Source organism: Gossypium hirsutum, chromosome A10 (assembly GCF_007990345.1).
Source record: "Gossypium hirsutum isolate 1008001.06 chromosome A10, Gossypium_hirsutum_v2.1, whole genome shotgun sequence".
In the NCBI taxonomy this organism is placed as follows: Eukaryota; Viridiplantae; Streptophyta; class Magnoliopsida; order Malvales; family Malvaceae; genus Gossypium; species Gossypium hirsutum.
Genome location: NC_053433.1, coordinates 6,614,555 through 6,632,336, shown reverse-complemented (window position 1 = coordinate 6,632,336; position 17,782 = coordinate 6,614,555). Strand labels below are relative to the sequence as shown.

The 17,782-nt window shown below is 32.2% G+C and overlaps 4 protein-coding genes across 6 annotated transcripts; 2 read left to right on the top strand and 2 right to left on the bottom strand.

The window, feature by feature from the left end:
• The first annotated feature begins 202 nt into the window (after positions 1–202).
• Positions 203–3,319, top strand: LOC107896115 (mediator of RNA polymerase II transcription subunit 9). 2 transcript variants are annotated; one of them, XM_016821251.2, is made up of 6 exons: positions 203–540; positions 619–681; positions 781–861; positions 1,070–1,128; positions 1,214–1,278; positions 2,965–3,319. In XM_016821251.2, the coding sequence occupies exons 1-5, from the start codon at positions 352–354 to the stop codon at positions 1,269–1,271; spliced, it is 450 nt and encodes a 149-aa protein (XP_016676740.1). In that variant the 5' UTR covers positions 203–351; the 3' UTR covers positions 1,272–1,278; positions 2,965–3,319. The 2 variants fall into 2 exon arrangements, with proteins under 2 accessions (XP_016676740.1, XP_016676739.1); XM_016821250.2 differs by having other exon boundaries at positions 619–690.
• An 814-nt stretch (positions 3,320–4,133) lies between these two features.
• Positions 4,134–4,874, top strand: LOC107896114 (LOB domain-containing protein 22). The gene has a single exon (XM_016821249.2). The coding sequence runs from the start codon at positions 4,134–4,136 to the stop codon at positions 4,872–4,874; it is 741 nt and encodes a 246-aa protein (XP_016676738.1).
• A 3,736-nt stretch (positions 4,875–8,610) lies between these two features.
• Positions 8,611–10,052, bottom strand: LOC107897400 (NDR1/HIN1-like protein 13). The gene has a single exon (XM_016822853.2). The coding sequence runs from the start codon at positions 9,774–9,776 to the stop codon at positions 8,988–8,990; it is 789 nt and encodes a 262-aa protein (XP_016678342.1). The 5' UTR covers positions 9,777–10,052; the 3' UTR covers positions 8,611–8,987.
• Positions 10,053–13,172: 3,120 nt separating this feature from the next.
• LOC107897399 (protein HOTHEAD) lies at positions 13,173–17,150 on the bottom strand. 2 transcript variants are annotated; one of them, XM_016822852.2, is made up of 4 exons: positions 16,547–17,150; positions 15,619–15,997; positions 13,591–14,859; positions 13,173–13,484 (listed from the first exon to the last, which is right to left on the bottom strand). In XM_016822852.2, the coding sequence occupies exons 1-4, from the start codon at positions 16,620–16,622 to the stop codon at positions 13,430–13,432; spliced, it is 1,779 nt and encodes a 592-aa protein (XP_016678341.2). In that variant the 5' UTR covers positions 16,623–17,150; the 3' UTR covers positions 13,173–13,429. The 2 variants fall into 2 exon arrangements, with proteins under 2 accessions (XP_016678341.2, XP_040935637.1); XM_041079703.1 differs by lacking the exon at positions 16,547–17,150 and having other exon boundaries at positions 15,615–15,997.
• Between the last annotated feature and the right edge of the window lie 632 nt (positions 17,151–17,782).

The following is a 17,782-nucleotide window of genomic DNA, read 5'->3' as shown; positions in this document are numbered from 1 at the left end:
TTTGATTGGCAACAATATTATTGTCAGTATAAAAAAAGATTATGAATAATTTTAGACATTATATAAAAAAATATTATAATAAAAGTTAATTTAAACATTTTTCATTAAAAAATATATTATTTATCTATTATTATGTATTATCTTAAAAAAATTAATTTAAATGTCGATTTTTGTGACACTCATCCCATTTCTCTTACCTCGTGGCAGAACGTAATTGGAGAAAATGGTTAAGGGGCATGTAGGGTACGAAACCAAGGGCCCGCAAATCTGTCTCTAACTGTGCACCGGCAATGGCGCGCGGCAAAGTGGTAAAGGAAACGAGGGAGCTACCCATAGCCAGCCATTGAGAGAATGACGATGGATACGTCCGCAGGAGGTGGAAGCTGGACTACGATCCCAAGCGTCCCACCCCACAGTAACGTATCTACTCCCTCAAATCAAGACCCTCCATACCTCTCTCCTCCACCTCCACCATCACAACAAGAACTGCAGCAGGATCAACATCATCAGTCACTACCTTCTCACTTTCACCTCTTACACGTATTCCTTTAATCAAAACCATAACCTTATCACTCTTTATACTTTCTTTTTGTTTATGGGTTTGTTTTGGGGGTGCAGCTGGTCGAGAATTTGGGTGATGCAATTGATAATGGAACTCGGGATCAACATTCTGATGATTTAGTTTGTTTGGTTTTTTTTTTCCCTTCTTTTAAAATTTAAAACTGGTTTATTATTTGTTTCGAAGATTACTGATTTTCTACTTGGTGGGTTTTCTGAAAGATTAATGAACTGAACAATCATTTTGAGAAGTGCCAACAGCTTTTAAACTCGATTGGGGCATCAATTAATACCAAACCTATGGTAAATTATCTACTTATCTTCTCTTGTTTCTTAACTTAAAATTTCTGTTCATAAACTGTGATATTGATAAAGCTGCATGTCTAACATGAAAGTTTTTACTCACATATTCTTACATAGTTATGAGAGTAACCCGATACATAAAATGTATTAATATATATTAGTGTTAGTGCTTCTTCCTGTAACTTAATTTATAGTTTTTGGATTGTAGACTGTTGAAGGACAAAAGCAAAAGCTGGAGGAAAGTGAACAATTGTTAAATCAAAGGAGGTTAGCAATTGGTCCTTGATTTGTGTTTTTCTTTCCTGCAACTTAAGTATTTAATGTGTACATTTCGTTTTTCTTCCAATTCAAGGGACCTAATTGCCAACTGTAGAAGCTCTGTTGAAGATCTTGTTAAGACTGAGCCATAATGCACAGGTAAGAAAATGCATACAAAACAATTTGACATAAATATTTGCTTGCAGTACTGTTCACTGTAACGTATCAATTAAGATTTCAATTTGCGTAAGAACTGCTCATTAACATTCTTTGTTTCAAAGATTCAATTTCATCGACCTAGTTTAAAAAGTGTCATTGCTTCTTTGTGTACTCTTTTTTGTGTTTTGTGTGAAAGAAGCAAGTAACAGAGTGTTTAGTCTTATAGATATTGTGGGGTTTCAGTGAGGGCATATTAATCAGGGTCAGGGCAAGGGAAGTTGTCTGGAATCAATATAGGGAAAAACCATGTAAATGCTAGTGTTTATCTTCACAACAAAAACAAAACGAATCTTACCATGAAACAGGTTTTCGAGTAATGAACAGAAAAACCGGACCATGGCAAGAAGTGTTTTTCAATCTTGGAACTATTGTGTCTGTTATTCTGCAGGTCTACTGTTTAGATTACATTATGATGCACTAATGAAACTTGAAACGGTAAATATGCATGATTTTTGCTGCATGTTTTTCTTTTGTATATGTTCAATCTTATGTTAGATTTATTTGATAGTTTATTTCGATATTGAGCTTTTAATCTCATTACTTAGTTAATTTGGACAATTTGGTAATTTTTGAATTGAAGTATTCAAGTATCTAAATTAGTTGACATTTGTGTTTTAAGGTTAATATATGTAACTAGATATTTCATGTAATTGATTGTTTGGAAAAAAATAGTTGCTTGTACATAAATAAATAAATAAAATGAAAAATAAATAAATAAAGGCTCAAGTTATGAGTGAAGATTTCGAAAACGTGACCGAATTTAGTAATCGGGGTAAGGTGTTTGGGTTGTCATTTCATCTCGCGTTAAAAGGTTCAAGTGAAAAATTGAGAACTTATAAGCACTCCACTAACCGAGCCTTAAAAAAAAAAGACTGTTTGAACTGAGTAACCGGGATAGGGTGCTTGAGTTGTCATCTTAGTTCGCGTAAAAAGGTTTGACCCTGTTTAAAATTTTTTATTAATGCGTGATTAATTAATATCTTGCAAATTATTGGATTCAAACTCAATTTAGTAAAATGATTTAGTTTACATATTTCAGTTTTATGACACTTGTTGATCAAATTATATATTCTGAGCATTTATTTATTTTTACCTATGTTGTTTGCATTGATTATGGATGCGGAAAAGAGGCTCGATTTTTAATAAATTGTAGAATAATTTCTAATGTTTGAAGAAACCATATGCTTGAGGACAAGCATGAGATGAGCTAAATAGGGGGATTTGATAACATATTGGGAAAATCTATTTGTGGATGTTATAAAGATTATTGTTCAAACTTTGCATTGTAGTTGTTTATCATTTGTCTGCAGAGCCTGTGTCCTTTAAGAGTATCAAAGAGAGGATTTAAATTCTTTTCCTTGATTTTGGAATCATTGGCCAACAATTTTGTTACCACTTCTTAAGATAAAAGGTTTTATCTATTGTCATTGAAAACTCTTTAAATGATAATTTCAAACAACACTTGCAAAGTTGTTCACCACTGTTCTAGAGCTGTTGGGTTGGATTGTCTACATGTTTGCACTCATCCTATGATAGATTTGCTTTGCTTATGCTGTTCTATATTTGCTTTCTTCTTTGGTTCTTTCATATTGATGATTGTTTTCTTCCTTGAATTTCAAACTACAGCTTGCGACAACCGGTACTTCGCTTTGCTGCATTCAGGTCAAGTGCTCGTTCTGTTGAAGTCCGGAAGTTCGACAACAGAATCCATAGAACTTGTAGTTATAGAATTAGATCATATTTCTTTGTTTTGTCAAGTCCAAAACTCTTAATATCTTGTCTACCTTGCTCCTTTTATCAAGATTTCGTTTGGAACATGATCATGTTCAAATGCAATCTTTTCCTTTTTCTCTTTTTGGTGCCATTGAAGTTTATCGGGATCTGAAATCTCGTTTGTGCTGGGGCCTGGATGTTCATAAAGTTTCTAGTGGAAGTGAAATTAAGATTAATAAACCTTGTCCACTGTATTGCATTCAAGTTATTCACTCTCCAAGTTGATAATTTTAGATGATTTCCGTTTTATGTTTTCATTTGCATGAAAATTTTTATGAGATACCTATTTGACACGGATTCAAATTGTATTATCTCATTATCATTTTTAATATTGTATATGATAAAAAGGGATTGCATTTGCAAGCTATTATAATAAGTCACATCTTTTATATGAAATAATTAAAATAAATCCCTTACAAGTCATCATTTTGCTTAACCAAGGTGAAAAGAAAATCAATTGGCTTTCTCATAAGAAACTAGTAATTAGAAATTTCTGGAAAACAACAGAAGATTTAAGAAACAAAAGGGGCAAAGACTAATGCGAAAAGTGGCAAAAGATAAAAAGTACCAAATTTAGCAAGACATTAATATGTTGAAAAAAAGAGGGTCATTACAAAAATTTCAAAAACTACATAAAAATAGTTAAGACCATGAATCTATTTTAAGCTCCCATAGATAAACAGATAATGTTTTTAAGTCAAATAGTGTGCCAACTTACCCAATAAACAATCCAAAAATATCCATTGATAACAGAATTTGTTTAATTTTCCTTCACTCTTTGGACCCTTTCTCCTTCATATACCAACCTGTCTTCCATTCCTTTCATTTCTCTCCATCTCTTATTTTCTCCCTTTCCTTTATTCCCATCCCATACAACCCTCCAGAAATAAACATTTTGCTGTAAAAATACATAAAAAATAAATAAAAACAAACAAAAAAAAACTGCACCATCCCCGGCGGCAACGCATCCGATATCTCATTCCCTTTCAAAAACAATAAGCAAAAAAGAGAGAGCCAAAAATATGAGCATTGCGAGAACTGGTAGTAACGGTACAACGCAAGCTTGCGCTGCATGTAAATACCAACGTAGGAAGTGTGCACCGGACTGCATTCTCGCCCCATATTTCCCTCACGATCGGCAACGACAGTTCCAAAACGCGCATAAATTGTTCGGGGTCAGCAACATCACCAAGATCATTAAGAACCTTAACCCTCCCGAAAAGGACATAGCCATGCGTACGATCGTGTTTCAGTCCGACGCACGAGCTAATGACCCTGTTGGAGGTTGTTATAGGATCATTCAAGAGCTTCAACGACAAATCGAATACAGCCAGGCCGAACTTGACCTGGTTTTCAATCAGCTAGCCATATGCCGTGCACAGGCCGCTCAACAACAACATAGCGATTTAACGCTAGGTTGCGATATGATCAACCCCCAGGATCCATTGAACTCGTATAACTCCAACTATTATTACGTCCAAGAACCTCACGAGGAACTGTTTGCGGTGAACGATAACAACCAACAACATCAGTTGCAAGAAAACTATGATCATTCATGGGGCATACAAGAATCGACGACAGCATTGTCGACATTGAATATCAAGCAAAGTTTTATGAAACAAAGTGAACATAATGACGTACATGAGGATGAAGTGAAGCATGATTATGGGATAGCTTGTGAAAGGCATGAGATGAAGTTTGAGAACGATGATATAGTTGAAAGGAGGTTTGTGCCATCCACACAATTAGTTATGTCATCTTAATCACATTTTTTTGTTCATTCTTACGAATGAATATGATCCATATTCAAATTAATATAAGAGAGAAATAAATGACATTCACATAAACCCTTTTTTTTGTTGATATATTATATGGGTGTCTATTTTGCTTTCTTTGTCGCAATGTAGTTGATCTAATTATTTGAAATAATATTTTCCCAGTCCCAATTCTCTCTCTCTCTTTTAATAACTGGTCATCTTTCTTTATTAGAGAAGACATATATATACCTACGTGTATATATATATACAAATGGTTCTACTTGTGTTATAATGTAGTGTCTGCATGCCTAGGTCTGTGAGTTTCAAGTTGATTATATTAAAAAAAAATTAATAGTTTTGTTAACAAAATTAACAAAATGTCCTCAAACCTCTTATCATCTTTTCATCTCTAACCAGACACCTTTGGGTATAGTAGTAGCGTAATTCAGTTAGAGCTCGATTTTAAGTTCAATATTTCAGCTCGAACTCAATTAAATATTTATTTTTAAAATAGAATTTTAATAGAAATATAATGGAACTATTTAAACTCAATTAAGTTTATTTATTAATTTTTGTAATCAAAATTGAATTTAAGCTAAATATGATGACTACTTTAGCAGGAGTGACTTTTCCCGTTAAGGAGAGAGTTTTAGCTTTCCAACTACATGACTTTTGTCTTTACCCAACAATCAGATCATTATGAACTAACGAAGGCATTTTTAAATGCTTATCAAGACTATAAGAATGAATTCTTTTTAAAAAAATAAAAAAATTAAAATAAGTAAAATGCTATTTGATAAATTTAAAATTTAAGTATTAAAAAAATAAATGCTTAAAACTTAAGTATTAAATTTAAATATAGATTTTAAATTATAAAAATTATATTTTTATTTTTAAATATTTTACTTTATTTTAAAAAATAAATTTTGTATATAAAATTTTCCATAGAATAATATAACATTAAAATAAATAAAATAAATTTAGAATATTCAATTGAAAATATTCTCGATTAAATGATAAATAGATTTTATTTACTTATTATTTTTCATTTTAAAAAAATATTTAATTTTAAATTATCAAATATGGAGAAAAATAAATTATTAAAAAAAATTCCCCTAACTTAAAAGTACATAAATTAGAACAGGCGGTCACGCAAAAGGGTTAGAAATTGAAATTTTGGAATTCCCAAAATGTCAAAATCATGAGTTGATGAGGTGTCCTGTTTGCCAATGACAGTATCTTTCACACGTGCCCTCTTTCATTTATCCTTTTATGCGTATGCTTTCTTAAGATTCATAAAAAAATATTATTTTATACAAAACACAATCATGAATGATAAATAAGTCAGTTATGTGCCAAATTATTTGGAGTTATTTGATACCTAACTTTATATTTCCTATTTTTACATTAGTTATGAGTTATGACAATCTCATATGTGGTTAATCACACCATTATAGCACGCGATAGGTATAAATAAATATAAAAATATATTAAATTAATAAAAGATAAATTATTTGATACACTTTTAATGTTATATTAATAAAGATTGAAATTTCTTTGAAGGTTCAGGTTTGAGTCTTACTAATTGCATTTACGATGTGTTGGTCTCTTTTCCATTATGTGCATATGTCTTACAAGGGTCTTGTTCAGTTTCTTTTCAAATTAACCAAATCTTCATCTGTTGTGTATTGTACTGGTTGAATCTACATATCATTATAATTGGTTAGACATATATATATATTTATACTTACACTCACAAATATATTTAAGCGTCAACTATATAAATAATCATCTAACTAATAGCGTGTTTTTGTTTAGATTATTCAAGTTTAAAATTTTTTTATTTTAGTCACTAATGTTATTGAAATTTAATATTTTGGCCACTCATCCTCTAAATCACTAATAAAATGTTGACTGAATCATTTTTCATTGCCATAATAACAAATTTGGCTATCCAATGTTTATTAATACTATCAATTTGGTCTTAATTCTTAAAAGTTCAACAAATTTAACCCTCAACTTTTACGTATTATGTCAATTCATTCCTGACTCTTATAAATTCAAAAAATAAAAAAAAACTTTTAAAAATAAAAATGATTTAAAAGTTCATTTTTTTGATAAAAATACATAAAATTTTATAAAAAACTTATAAATAAATGAATATATATATTTATTATAACATTTATTTATTAAAATAAGAATTTTATAAATAAAAAAATTAAGGAAAAAATATGAAGAAGACATAAGCAGATTCAGGTTTTCTCATTTTTTAACATTAACGACCACCATGTTAAGGTTGTATACAAAATTATAGTATGAGGTCGAAACGGGTAAGAATCAATATCTTTACAATGTTACCTAGAACAAGTTTGTTGCATTTGAGGTTGTGCTTGAAGGCGGGTATAATTAGGGATATATAAGTAATGATGAAGTCTTGGAGACCCAATAGGTGGAAGACCATGTCGGTAGCTCCACGATAAATTCCTCGTTTGATGGCATGATGAGGGTGTGAAAATCAATGAATTGAGCAAAGGTGGTGCAAAGCATTTGAAAAATTTGACAAAAACCAAGGAACAATGCTAAACATATAATATATAAATTATTATTTATTAAAAAAAATTAAAGAAAGGAAAAGTTTGAATTTGGTTTAAGTTTGATTTGTGGGTTTTTAAAAAAAAAATATATTTATAGAATTATTATTTTAATAAATAAATTTCATATTAGAAAAAGAAAAAAATTAGATATTCATTTATTTATAAATTTTTATGTATTTTTATCGAAAGATGAAACTTTTAAATAATTTTATTTTTAAAACTTTTTTTTAATTTTAAATTTTAAATTTTTAAGAATTAAGACTAAATTGACATAATATATATAGTTGCGAGTTAAATTTGTTGAACTTTTTAGAATTAAAACTAATTTGATAAAATCTATAAATATTAGATGAATAAATTTATTATTATACAAATAAAAAAATATAGCCACATCCATACCCTATTAATAATTGAAATGACTAAAATAATAAAATAATAAATGGTGACTATTTATACCGTTTACCCTAGTAGTAATAATCTAAAAGTAGAATTGGGAGAAATGGTAGAAAGCAGGGAGAATGGGACCCTGTTCTTGAATATCACCCACCACAATAATTGTGTACTCGTCCTTTGGAATCTCCTACCGACACTAATATTCTCCATAATATTTGATTAGTAATTTGCATATTTGTTTTATTCTCTTAATTTTTTATATGAAAATTAATACAACATAATTTTTTAAAATCTTGACATGACAACCACTATCAAACACGTAGACAAAATTAATTTGGGGACACAGGTGCTTGGAATTTAAGCAAAGCCAGTAAGTCATAAATTTTATGCATGAAAAAGTCACTTTTTTTTCTGGCTACCTAATTATTTCTACTTTTTGCATGTGAAGAAAAAGATAAGGAATGTTCAAAATTCCTTTATAATACCTAAGAAAAGGTAGATTTAACTTTGTTTACCATTGTAAGTCTAAATTTTTTAATTAATTATGTATATTGCCATTAGGTACAATCAAATGCGGGGTTTCATTTTTTAATGATTATTGTCGGTGGAAAATGGAAGAAAATAAAATAAAATAAAAATTAGCCTATAGTAAGACTTAGGTGTGGTAAAAAAATAATTTAAATCCTAACAAATATTAAAATAGAATAATTTCACATTTATTGTAATGTAATAATAAGAGACTTTTTGCAAAGAAATTAATTTATCAATTGTAGGTCAAAACTCCATAAATTTCCACCACTTAATTACAAATTTTGACACATCTCTTCAATCAAAATTACCCTCTACTGGGAAAAAGATGTAAAGAATTGAATACAATGAACCAAGTTATATTAAGGAGAAGACTATAAAATTTCCCCAATGAACCAAGGACTAAAAACAAAACAAAAGAGCCAAAAAGATAATAAGAAAAAATTATACATCACTGTTTTCTATACCCTATCATTACAATCAATCACCAAATTTACACAAGATATAATAATCACCCAAAAAATGAGAAAGCACAAATTTCTTAAAACAAAAACAACACCAAACCTTTTTCTTCTTCATTCTTTCTAATCCTCAGCTCTCATAATCATAAAATCCATTTCCAGATCTTAATCCTCAAATCAACCTTACACTTTGTATTAGAAGTTGAAGCTATTGTTGCTGATTTCCCCTTGGGAGCAGTAGCTTTAATCCCTTCACAAAAAACCCTAATCCCAACCTTGGGGGTCTTCAGTGCTCCCATCTTTGCTTTCACTTTAGTGTCCAGCTTTATCTTTAATGGCAGACCCTTCTTGCTCTTCAAACCACTCCTTAACTTGCCAGCTGACGCCTCATCAAGTTCTTGCCTGTTGCTACTTGTTATGGCAGCTTTCAAAAGAGTCGTGTTTTTATTGCCATGCACGAACGAACCCAAGGAACCCTTCCCTATGTCGATCTCGTCGTTTGTGATAAGAGATATGGTGATTGGGTCGTAAATGTAGATGAGCTTTTTGTTAGGGTTTTTGGCGGTGACGTTAAGGTGGATGTTGGTGATGACCTTGGAAGCTGAGGTTACATTAAGGGTCGAGACCTTGAGGGAGGAGACCGTGAAAGTAGGGCGGTGGGGACGGTAAAGGACGTATAAGATAGCACCAGCTATGGCGACTAGGAGGATAAGAACAAGGATAAGTATTGTGGTCCAAAGGCAACAAGAACAACAGCATGAGCGGCGGTAACGGTGGCGCTTGGTTTGTGGACGGTATAGAGGGCGAGAGGCTCCATAGAGTTGAGATTTAGTGGCGGGAAACGACGGGTTGGCGGAAGCGGCGGCGGAGGTGGTGGTGGGGGCGGTGCCATTTGTGGGTTGTTTGGATGAAGGGTAAACCCTGTCAGTCATGGCGGGGAAGAGAAAAAAAAGAAAGAAGAAAGTGTTTTGTTTTGGTGGGGGAACAGGAAAATAGTAGTGTGTGGAGCTTGCTTTCTTTATGTTACTACTTAAATGATGGGAATGTTGTATAGGCGCGTGTGTTTAGAGAGTGTGATTTTGGAGAGAAGGGAGTTGTTTTGGACTTTAAGCAAACTGATGAAAAAGTAATCGGTGGGGTGTCTTTGTGGGTTGAAGCTATTTTGACTAAACAAAACCCAATTAATATAAAATATGCAAAACTGAATTTCACTATTTCGCCTTCCTGCTATTTTGTGTGGTATTTTAATTAGGTTAGATAAAAAAAATTAATTCGATTTCATCATTTTTATTAAAAATTAAAGTAAGATAAATTTATTTATATTTTCTGGCCATCCACATAAATTGAATGAAGTGTTAGGAAAAGAAAGAAAAGAGAAGGAAGATGGGATGGGAAAGTGAGAGAGCAATGTTGTAACTACAACTAAATGAAAAAGCTATTAGCGACGCGCTTGCTCAGGACAACATGGATTTAACACGTAAGTTGAGTACGTGTGTCTTTCTCATATCTCTTGGTATTACACTAACCAGTTCAGTGGAGATTATGTTTTGTATACAGGCTGGGAACAAACAAAAAAGTTTTGTACGCAGGGAAAATAAATTTTGTTAGTTATTTAGGGGTTTGATTCGACTGTCACGATTTAATATAATTAATAATACAAAGAAAATATAAATATAAAATCAAGAGTTAATTAGTTTTTAAAAAATGAAATATTGTGAATACAAATTAAGTATGAAAGTTGGAGATTTGAGACAATTCACACCATAGTTGTGCGAAAAGTGATGGGAGTGGTTGTCTATGGGAATGGGTGGTTTTTTGGACTTGGTTAGAAGGGTCTCGTTACCTAGAAAGATGTGTTGTCGTAATAGACTTTTATATTCCTTAAGACAAGTGTCTATCACAATTAGCTTATAAGACTCATTATACTGCCTAAAGGCTGTCAGAAAATGATGTTGCCAAGGTTCAATATAAGAGGTAACAATTGGGTTGTCCTTTTTGAAAATTGAAGTGACAAATTTTCACGGGGACAAGTTGCGTGTCTTAGGAAGCCAAGTGTCAATTTGCTAAGAATCTTTCATTCTATATGATCCTGTCTTGTCCATTAGACAAGTTATATTGGGAAATGATATTGCCAAGGCTCAATATAAGAGATACGTACTCATGAGGCTGTCCTTTGAAAATTGAAGAGACAATACCTTTGAGAAATGTCTGGTTATACTGCTTGAAGGGGAATAGCCCTAATGGGTTAAGACTAGGAGTGTTGAGTGCAAAAAAAATGGCTCAAAAAAAAAAAAAAAGCTTGCCCCCTAATGTAAAAGATAAATTAGCAAAGATTCTCTCTAGCACGATAGATGAGCCGAAAGACTTGTAAGTGCTCATTGTAAGGGCCCAAAATGAATTTGGAAATATATGAAGTCCAAATATAAGACTGCTGATGATGAGGATTTCAAAAATATTTATGAGAATGTTGATGATGCAGGCACATCCCAAGCTACTGCTGTTAGTGAAGATGAGGACAATTTTGAAACATGGATGATTAATAAATCTTTGTACGATGAAGAGAATGTTACCTCTATTCCTTTTAATCAAACCCCTTTGAATATAAAATATCCTCCTCCCAACTAGGAGAGGCAAAATTAATTTTCTTTTAGAGATCAAAATTAAATTGTAATTTTTACAATAAAAAAAAATATAATTTCATCATTTTGATAGATAATATTTTTATAAATTTTAAAAAATTAAATTGATTTTTATATTTTTAAAAATTTAAAAAAGAACAAATAGAAAAAAAATTTATTTTAGGAAGTTGGGTCCTGCCAGCACTTTAATTTTGCCACTGCCGAAGAGCTTTTGAATTCTTCTTTTTTATGCTACTACTGATAGTTATAGTTTGTGTTACATTCTTATTTTTATTTGCACATAAAAACTAATGTTGAAACTAACATCTTTCTATACAAAGTAAGATGTGTGAGGTTGTTTTTCATTTGGATAGGGATTTAGGGGGCTGATAGGACTCCACCCTCCTTAAAATAAAAAAATTTTATTTTGGTTTTTTAAAATTTTTAAAATTTTAAATTAATAAAGATAAAATTATACTTTGACCTTTTAAAATGATAAAATTTTAATTTAATCTTTTAAAAATTATATTTTTAATATCGTAAAAATTACAATTTAATTTCAACCCCTAAAAAAACTTTTTTAACTTCTCCCTGCATCAGGAAATTAACAACCCCACAAAAAGCAAAAGAGCAGCACTGATCTTGAGAAAGGCCAACAAGAGATGAAAAAAGCTCCTAGGCTTTTCAACATAGAGGAAGTTAGAAATTTATTATTGGAGTTGGTAAAATAAAAATTTAAAAATTTAGGGTCCAAAGTAAAAAAAAAAAATTAAAAAGGCTAGAATTTTGTAAAAAATAATTGCCTGCGTCCCTACTTTTCAAGTGCGTCATTGCCTTCAACAGGGTTGCCTCCTTTTGTAACAATTTGGTCAACCACAATACTCATGTTTCCAACAAGACAATCAATCAATTGTGGTACTTATAATTTGTAAAATTAAAAACCACTTCAAATTGAAATAAATTTATCTAAAAATGCTACAATTTCAAGAATTAAAAGATATTATAAATTAAAAATTAATTGATTTTAATAAATATAATAATTTAATTACTATTTGGATCAATATAAGATTCATTAATAAGTTATTAAGCAGTTAAAATAATTAATTATAAGTAAACAATTCTTAATTATAAAAATATATATTGTCATAATAAATAACAAAAACAGACAATTTACATACCAAAACGACTAAATATGAAATAATTTCTGATTTAACTTAAACATCAAAGAGTAATCGAAGCTTTAACTTATTTGAAATTTTTGTCTTGTTAGCCCTTCTGTAAGACAGTTCTAATCTCAATCTATAGATAACGATATTGTGTACGAAGTTGTTACACATCTATGCTTGTTTTAAACACGACAGTACACTTGTGCAATTAAGTCTGTTCTTTACTCCATCAATATTCTCAACGACAGCCGTTTTTCCTCGTTAATGTTGTCTCAAAGTACCTTCATCTTCTTACCCGACCAATATTTCCTAATCTCTAATTCAGTTAAACTTTGAAGCTGATTACATCTAAAAACACTTTCTTAATCTTTAATTCATATATAAATAAAGCTCTTGTTGTTAACCAAATAAACCTTTAACTAAACTCTTGATATAAATTTTTTTTAAAAAAAATAACAATAAAAAAGACTTGAATAGTTGATCAATTTGTTAGTGTTTTAGCCTAAATAGATTCGATGCTTCAAAGGTATAAAAAGGATCAAAGTATGGAACCTTAAATCTCTGATTATAGGACACTGAAAACATCAAAAGCAAACACATAGCTAAGCCTAATGTCCGAAAATATTTTTCCCTTTTTTTGACTTCTCATCAATCTTGGCACCAACCATTAGTAGAGCACAGTCAACATGACAGAAAAATAAACAGCACAAATCAAAAGAAAACACCAAATTTCCTATTTCTCTACAAAGTTATCACATTTCATTTCCTACTCCCACTACTACCACAAACAAACGCCGGTCCTTACACACCAGCAGCTTTGCCTAGTCTTCGTCTCAAAATCTTGACTCCCATATATCTGCATAAATCCAAAAAGAAAATGAGTGTGTGCCCTTGCCCTACCACTTTTGTACATAGTTGATTAATGCTTTGTGTTACTAATCAAATGTGCCTTCAATGCTTACCTGCCCATCATCAAGACAGTGCCTTGAGGGTTAGTTCCGGGGGATTCACTAAATGTGGAGCCATCCACGATCCGGAGTCTTCTGGTTCCAAGAACTTTGTGGTTAGGGTCCACCACCTTCCCAACAAGGCACCCTCCATGGTAATGCCAGATTGTGATTACAGTGTCTTTGCAGAACTGTTCTAGGGACTTGGTGTCATTAGTATGCTTGGGTATAAGGTTAATGTTAGCCTTGACACTCATGTTAAGAAGCTTCTCTACGGTCGGTTTGTCACACTTGGTGAAGTTCGTGAATCGGTCCGATTGTATAACCTTGGCAGCCATCCGGATCCCATTGACGCATCTGCGTAGGTCGCGGGGGTGGCCGAAGTAGTTGAAGGTAACCGAAGGGTTGTTGTCGATGTTTGTGTTGATTAGGTTGAGGTGGCCAGTGGAAAGGGGCATTGCAATCTTCTCTAAAATGAAACCTCCCTTGAAAGCCTCACGTGGAAGGTCTCGTTTCCTTTTGATGAATTCTTCAATGGCTTGTCGTGTTCTTTGCTTTGGTGGAACTGTTGAGAGTTGCCCTATCTCAGCAGACAACAATCCATGATGACAATGAATGCTGTCCTGGGACTGTCCGAATCCACTGCTAGCTTCGACGTAAACACCCATCTTGGTAATGCCAACAGTTTGTATCAGAGATTGTTCCACAGAACGTGTCATCGGGACGAAAACCGAGTTCATCGGGTTATCAGCCATGCCCTTTCCAACAAACTCATTATGCAACACCATGGAAATGTTCAACCTCTGTAGTTCAGCTTTGGGTCCAATGCCACTAAGCATTAGCAATTGAGGAGTCCCAATTGCACCACATGATAAAATCACTTCACTCCTTCGATTATTAGTCAAAAATGCCTGATGTTGGTTCCCGTTTTCATCTTTGAACATCACTCCCATTGCCTTTGGCCTCTTCCCTGCTGATTTATCGAATAAGACTTTTTGGACAGGGGCATACACTAAAACAGTAAGCATTTTCGGGTTAGCAGAAGCAAGAAGCTCAGCCGCCGTATGACGACGGCCAAATCGGTCGAAAATGGTGCCTCCAACTTTAGTTCCATAGATATGATCGTAGGTGAATCCATTATAAGGTGAGACCCCAACATCTAAAAGACTGTCCTTGAAGGCATCTTGCCATGGTGCTAGTTTAGGCTGGTGAACAACCTGTTTCTCCACCCATGGATAGGACTCGTTCACTAGCCTAGCATCCCATCCTACTCTCCGTAAGAAACTGCAACATTTGAGCCATAAATTTCATAAAAAAAAAAATTGTATTTAATCCATTTGGTGGTGCTTGTGCCCTAGTAATCATAATCTTAGTAGGGTGTACCAAATTAAATGTATAGGGCAAATAATGAAGTACAAATAAATATCATTGCTTTCTATTTTGGATTCTGTACTAGACCTTACCTAATCATATCTCTGAATCAAGCAAATTAAGGCAGAAGGACCACTCAATATCACATCCAAACATTTAATAGGTGACACAATAAAAGGGACAAAAATTTAAAGAAAAATAAGAATATTTAAAAGAAGAAAAGATGACTTCATTGAAATTTGAAAGGAAGATGGAATCATTAATGGGTTCTTTTTATTTTTCCAGTTTTACAATTCATAACAAAAACCTAATCAATTGTTCTTGATAACTGAAACATCTACATCTTTGATTTTAATTAAAAAGAAAATTAAATGGGATCACCAACTAATTTAAGAATTTTGGCGATATAGGGGACCCTAAATACTTAAATACTTTCTTGTGGACAATACTTAATGATTTTCAGGTTTCACATGTATATGGAAAAGTCAACTATTGTTGGACCAAATTCTCTTATATTTGAACTTTTTTCTTCAACATCAGGATAATTTACAGTCACTTTCAGAGATCATTAGGACCTTAATGCAACCATATTAAGTTAAAATGTAAAAAAAATCAAACAAGAAACTCATATGAAACAAAAAAAAAAAAGGGGAAGAGGAGACACTAACATACTCTGAGTTAGCTCTGGTATAAAAGCCAGCATTAATGCAAGTGCCACCACCCAAAACCCTAGCCCTAGCATTAATAACACCATCGGTGGAAACGAAAGGTTGGGAAGCAGAGGTTGGGGAAGTGTCAGCCAAGGCGATGTGGAAGTTTCTGAGGAAGGAGACGTTGGCATTTGAGAAGGGAACACCACCTCTCTCCAACATCAATACACTGAAGTTTTGAGACAGTGTGGCTGCTAAGGGACACCCGGCTGTGCCACCTCCCACGATTATGTAGTCGTACCTAACTTCATCGTTACTCGATGATGAGAACGATGACGATGATGAAAATGAACTCGCCCTTTTGATGAACGGGTACCGAAATTCGTAGAAATCCCTCGCACCTGAATTAATTTTGCAGCAAAATTTTCAAATTGTTTATACACATATTTTGTGACGCGCTATACTTTCGTCACAAAAAAAAAATTGGGTGCTTTCCGTCGCAATCCAACACCTAGTGAGAACTATTAGTAGTTTAATTGAAACTATTAGTACTAGAAAAAATGAGCGATTGTGAACATAATTGATAATTCATTTCAAATGGAAAGACTCAAAAAAGAAAAAAGAAAAAAAGAAGAGGTTGAAATGAAAAGATATCTAACTACCCCATTTAATTAAAAGGAAGTAAATTGTAGAAAAATAAAACAAAAGGAAAATAGGGGATCACAGTTGACATTAATTTCTTCCCAAATTTTCCAGAAACAAAATGCATATTATATTGAAGAAGGAACATATGTAAATAAAATTATTTTCAGATTGTTTTCTCACCTATAGATTAAGAAAAACTATATATACCCAAAAAACGAAACAAGAAGGAGATGATTATATATATATATGCAGAAACGTTGGAGAAAGATGGAAAAAGAAAAAGAGATGAGAGAAGAAGGGAAAACCTTGAGTAGATGAGAGAGTGTTGAGCCAAAGAACCAAAGAGATAAAGAGCTTCACCGCCCCAACAAAAGCAGCCATTGAAAGGCCTCAGCACAACAACAGAAACTCAGAGCCCCCCAAAAAAAATATTAATAACTTCCAAAGATAAACAAGTTCCAGTATGTGGCTTTCACCGGTTGGCCTTGTTTTGTGTGTTTAACACTCAGATAGTTATATATATATATCTACACACACAGAGTTGAAGCCTTCAAGAGTCAAAAGCTGATCAATGATGGATGAATATAAAAAAAGCACCAAGATACAGTATGGCTAAGCAAATACAACACAGATTATATATATAATAATGAGAATATATATATATAAGGGGTATTGCAACCAACAACGAATGCAGCTATCAACAATATTTAAAGCTCACTGAATCAAGAGGGTACCTGGTGTAAGTCATTAATGGTGAAATTAATGTCACAGTTGGAGTAGGAGAGAAACCTTGGCCTTGCATTTGGCCCTTGGGTTTAAACATCCTAACTAATTAATTTTTAGGCCACCTCAGGTAACCCCTCTCTCTCTCTCTCTAAATTAAAGAAAAAAAAAGGTTGTCTAAAAAACAAGAGACCAACTATTTTCTACACATTATAAACAGGAGACCAACTTAGAAGTTATGTTGTTTGTTTATGTCAGGGTTCGAGATTTGTAATTATTTTTTTTAATAATGTCGTTTTTAAAGTTCGAATCCGTATTTTTTCTTTAATAAGAGAGAGATATTAAAATTAGAAATTTTACTTAAAAGTGCAATATTTAATTTATATAGTAAATTTAAATCTACAAGTAATTAAGTTATTGATAATAAATATGAGTGATGGTTGGATAGTGTGGAATTTGGAAACTAAATTGACAGTTAGAAAGAACTAAAGGAGGATGATATGATTAAAAGTCAAAACATTCACGAGGGCCAAATAAAATTATTAAGCTTTTATAACTTTATACTATACTGAATTAGAAATTAGAAAATTGAAAAGGATTGTTAAAGTTAGTGTTTCCACATGAAAGTCTTGGCCTTATTATTTCACAACTTGGGGTACCATTAATGTTTTCATCAAAATCATTAATTTCAACATAACCCATGCGTATAAAATAATATTTTTATTTAATTAAATTATTTATATTAAAGATTTTTACCAAAATTCGTCCACAAATTAAAGTCATTAGTCGAAGTAGGAGTATTAATTAGGATTAGTTAA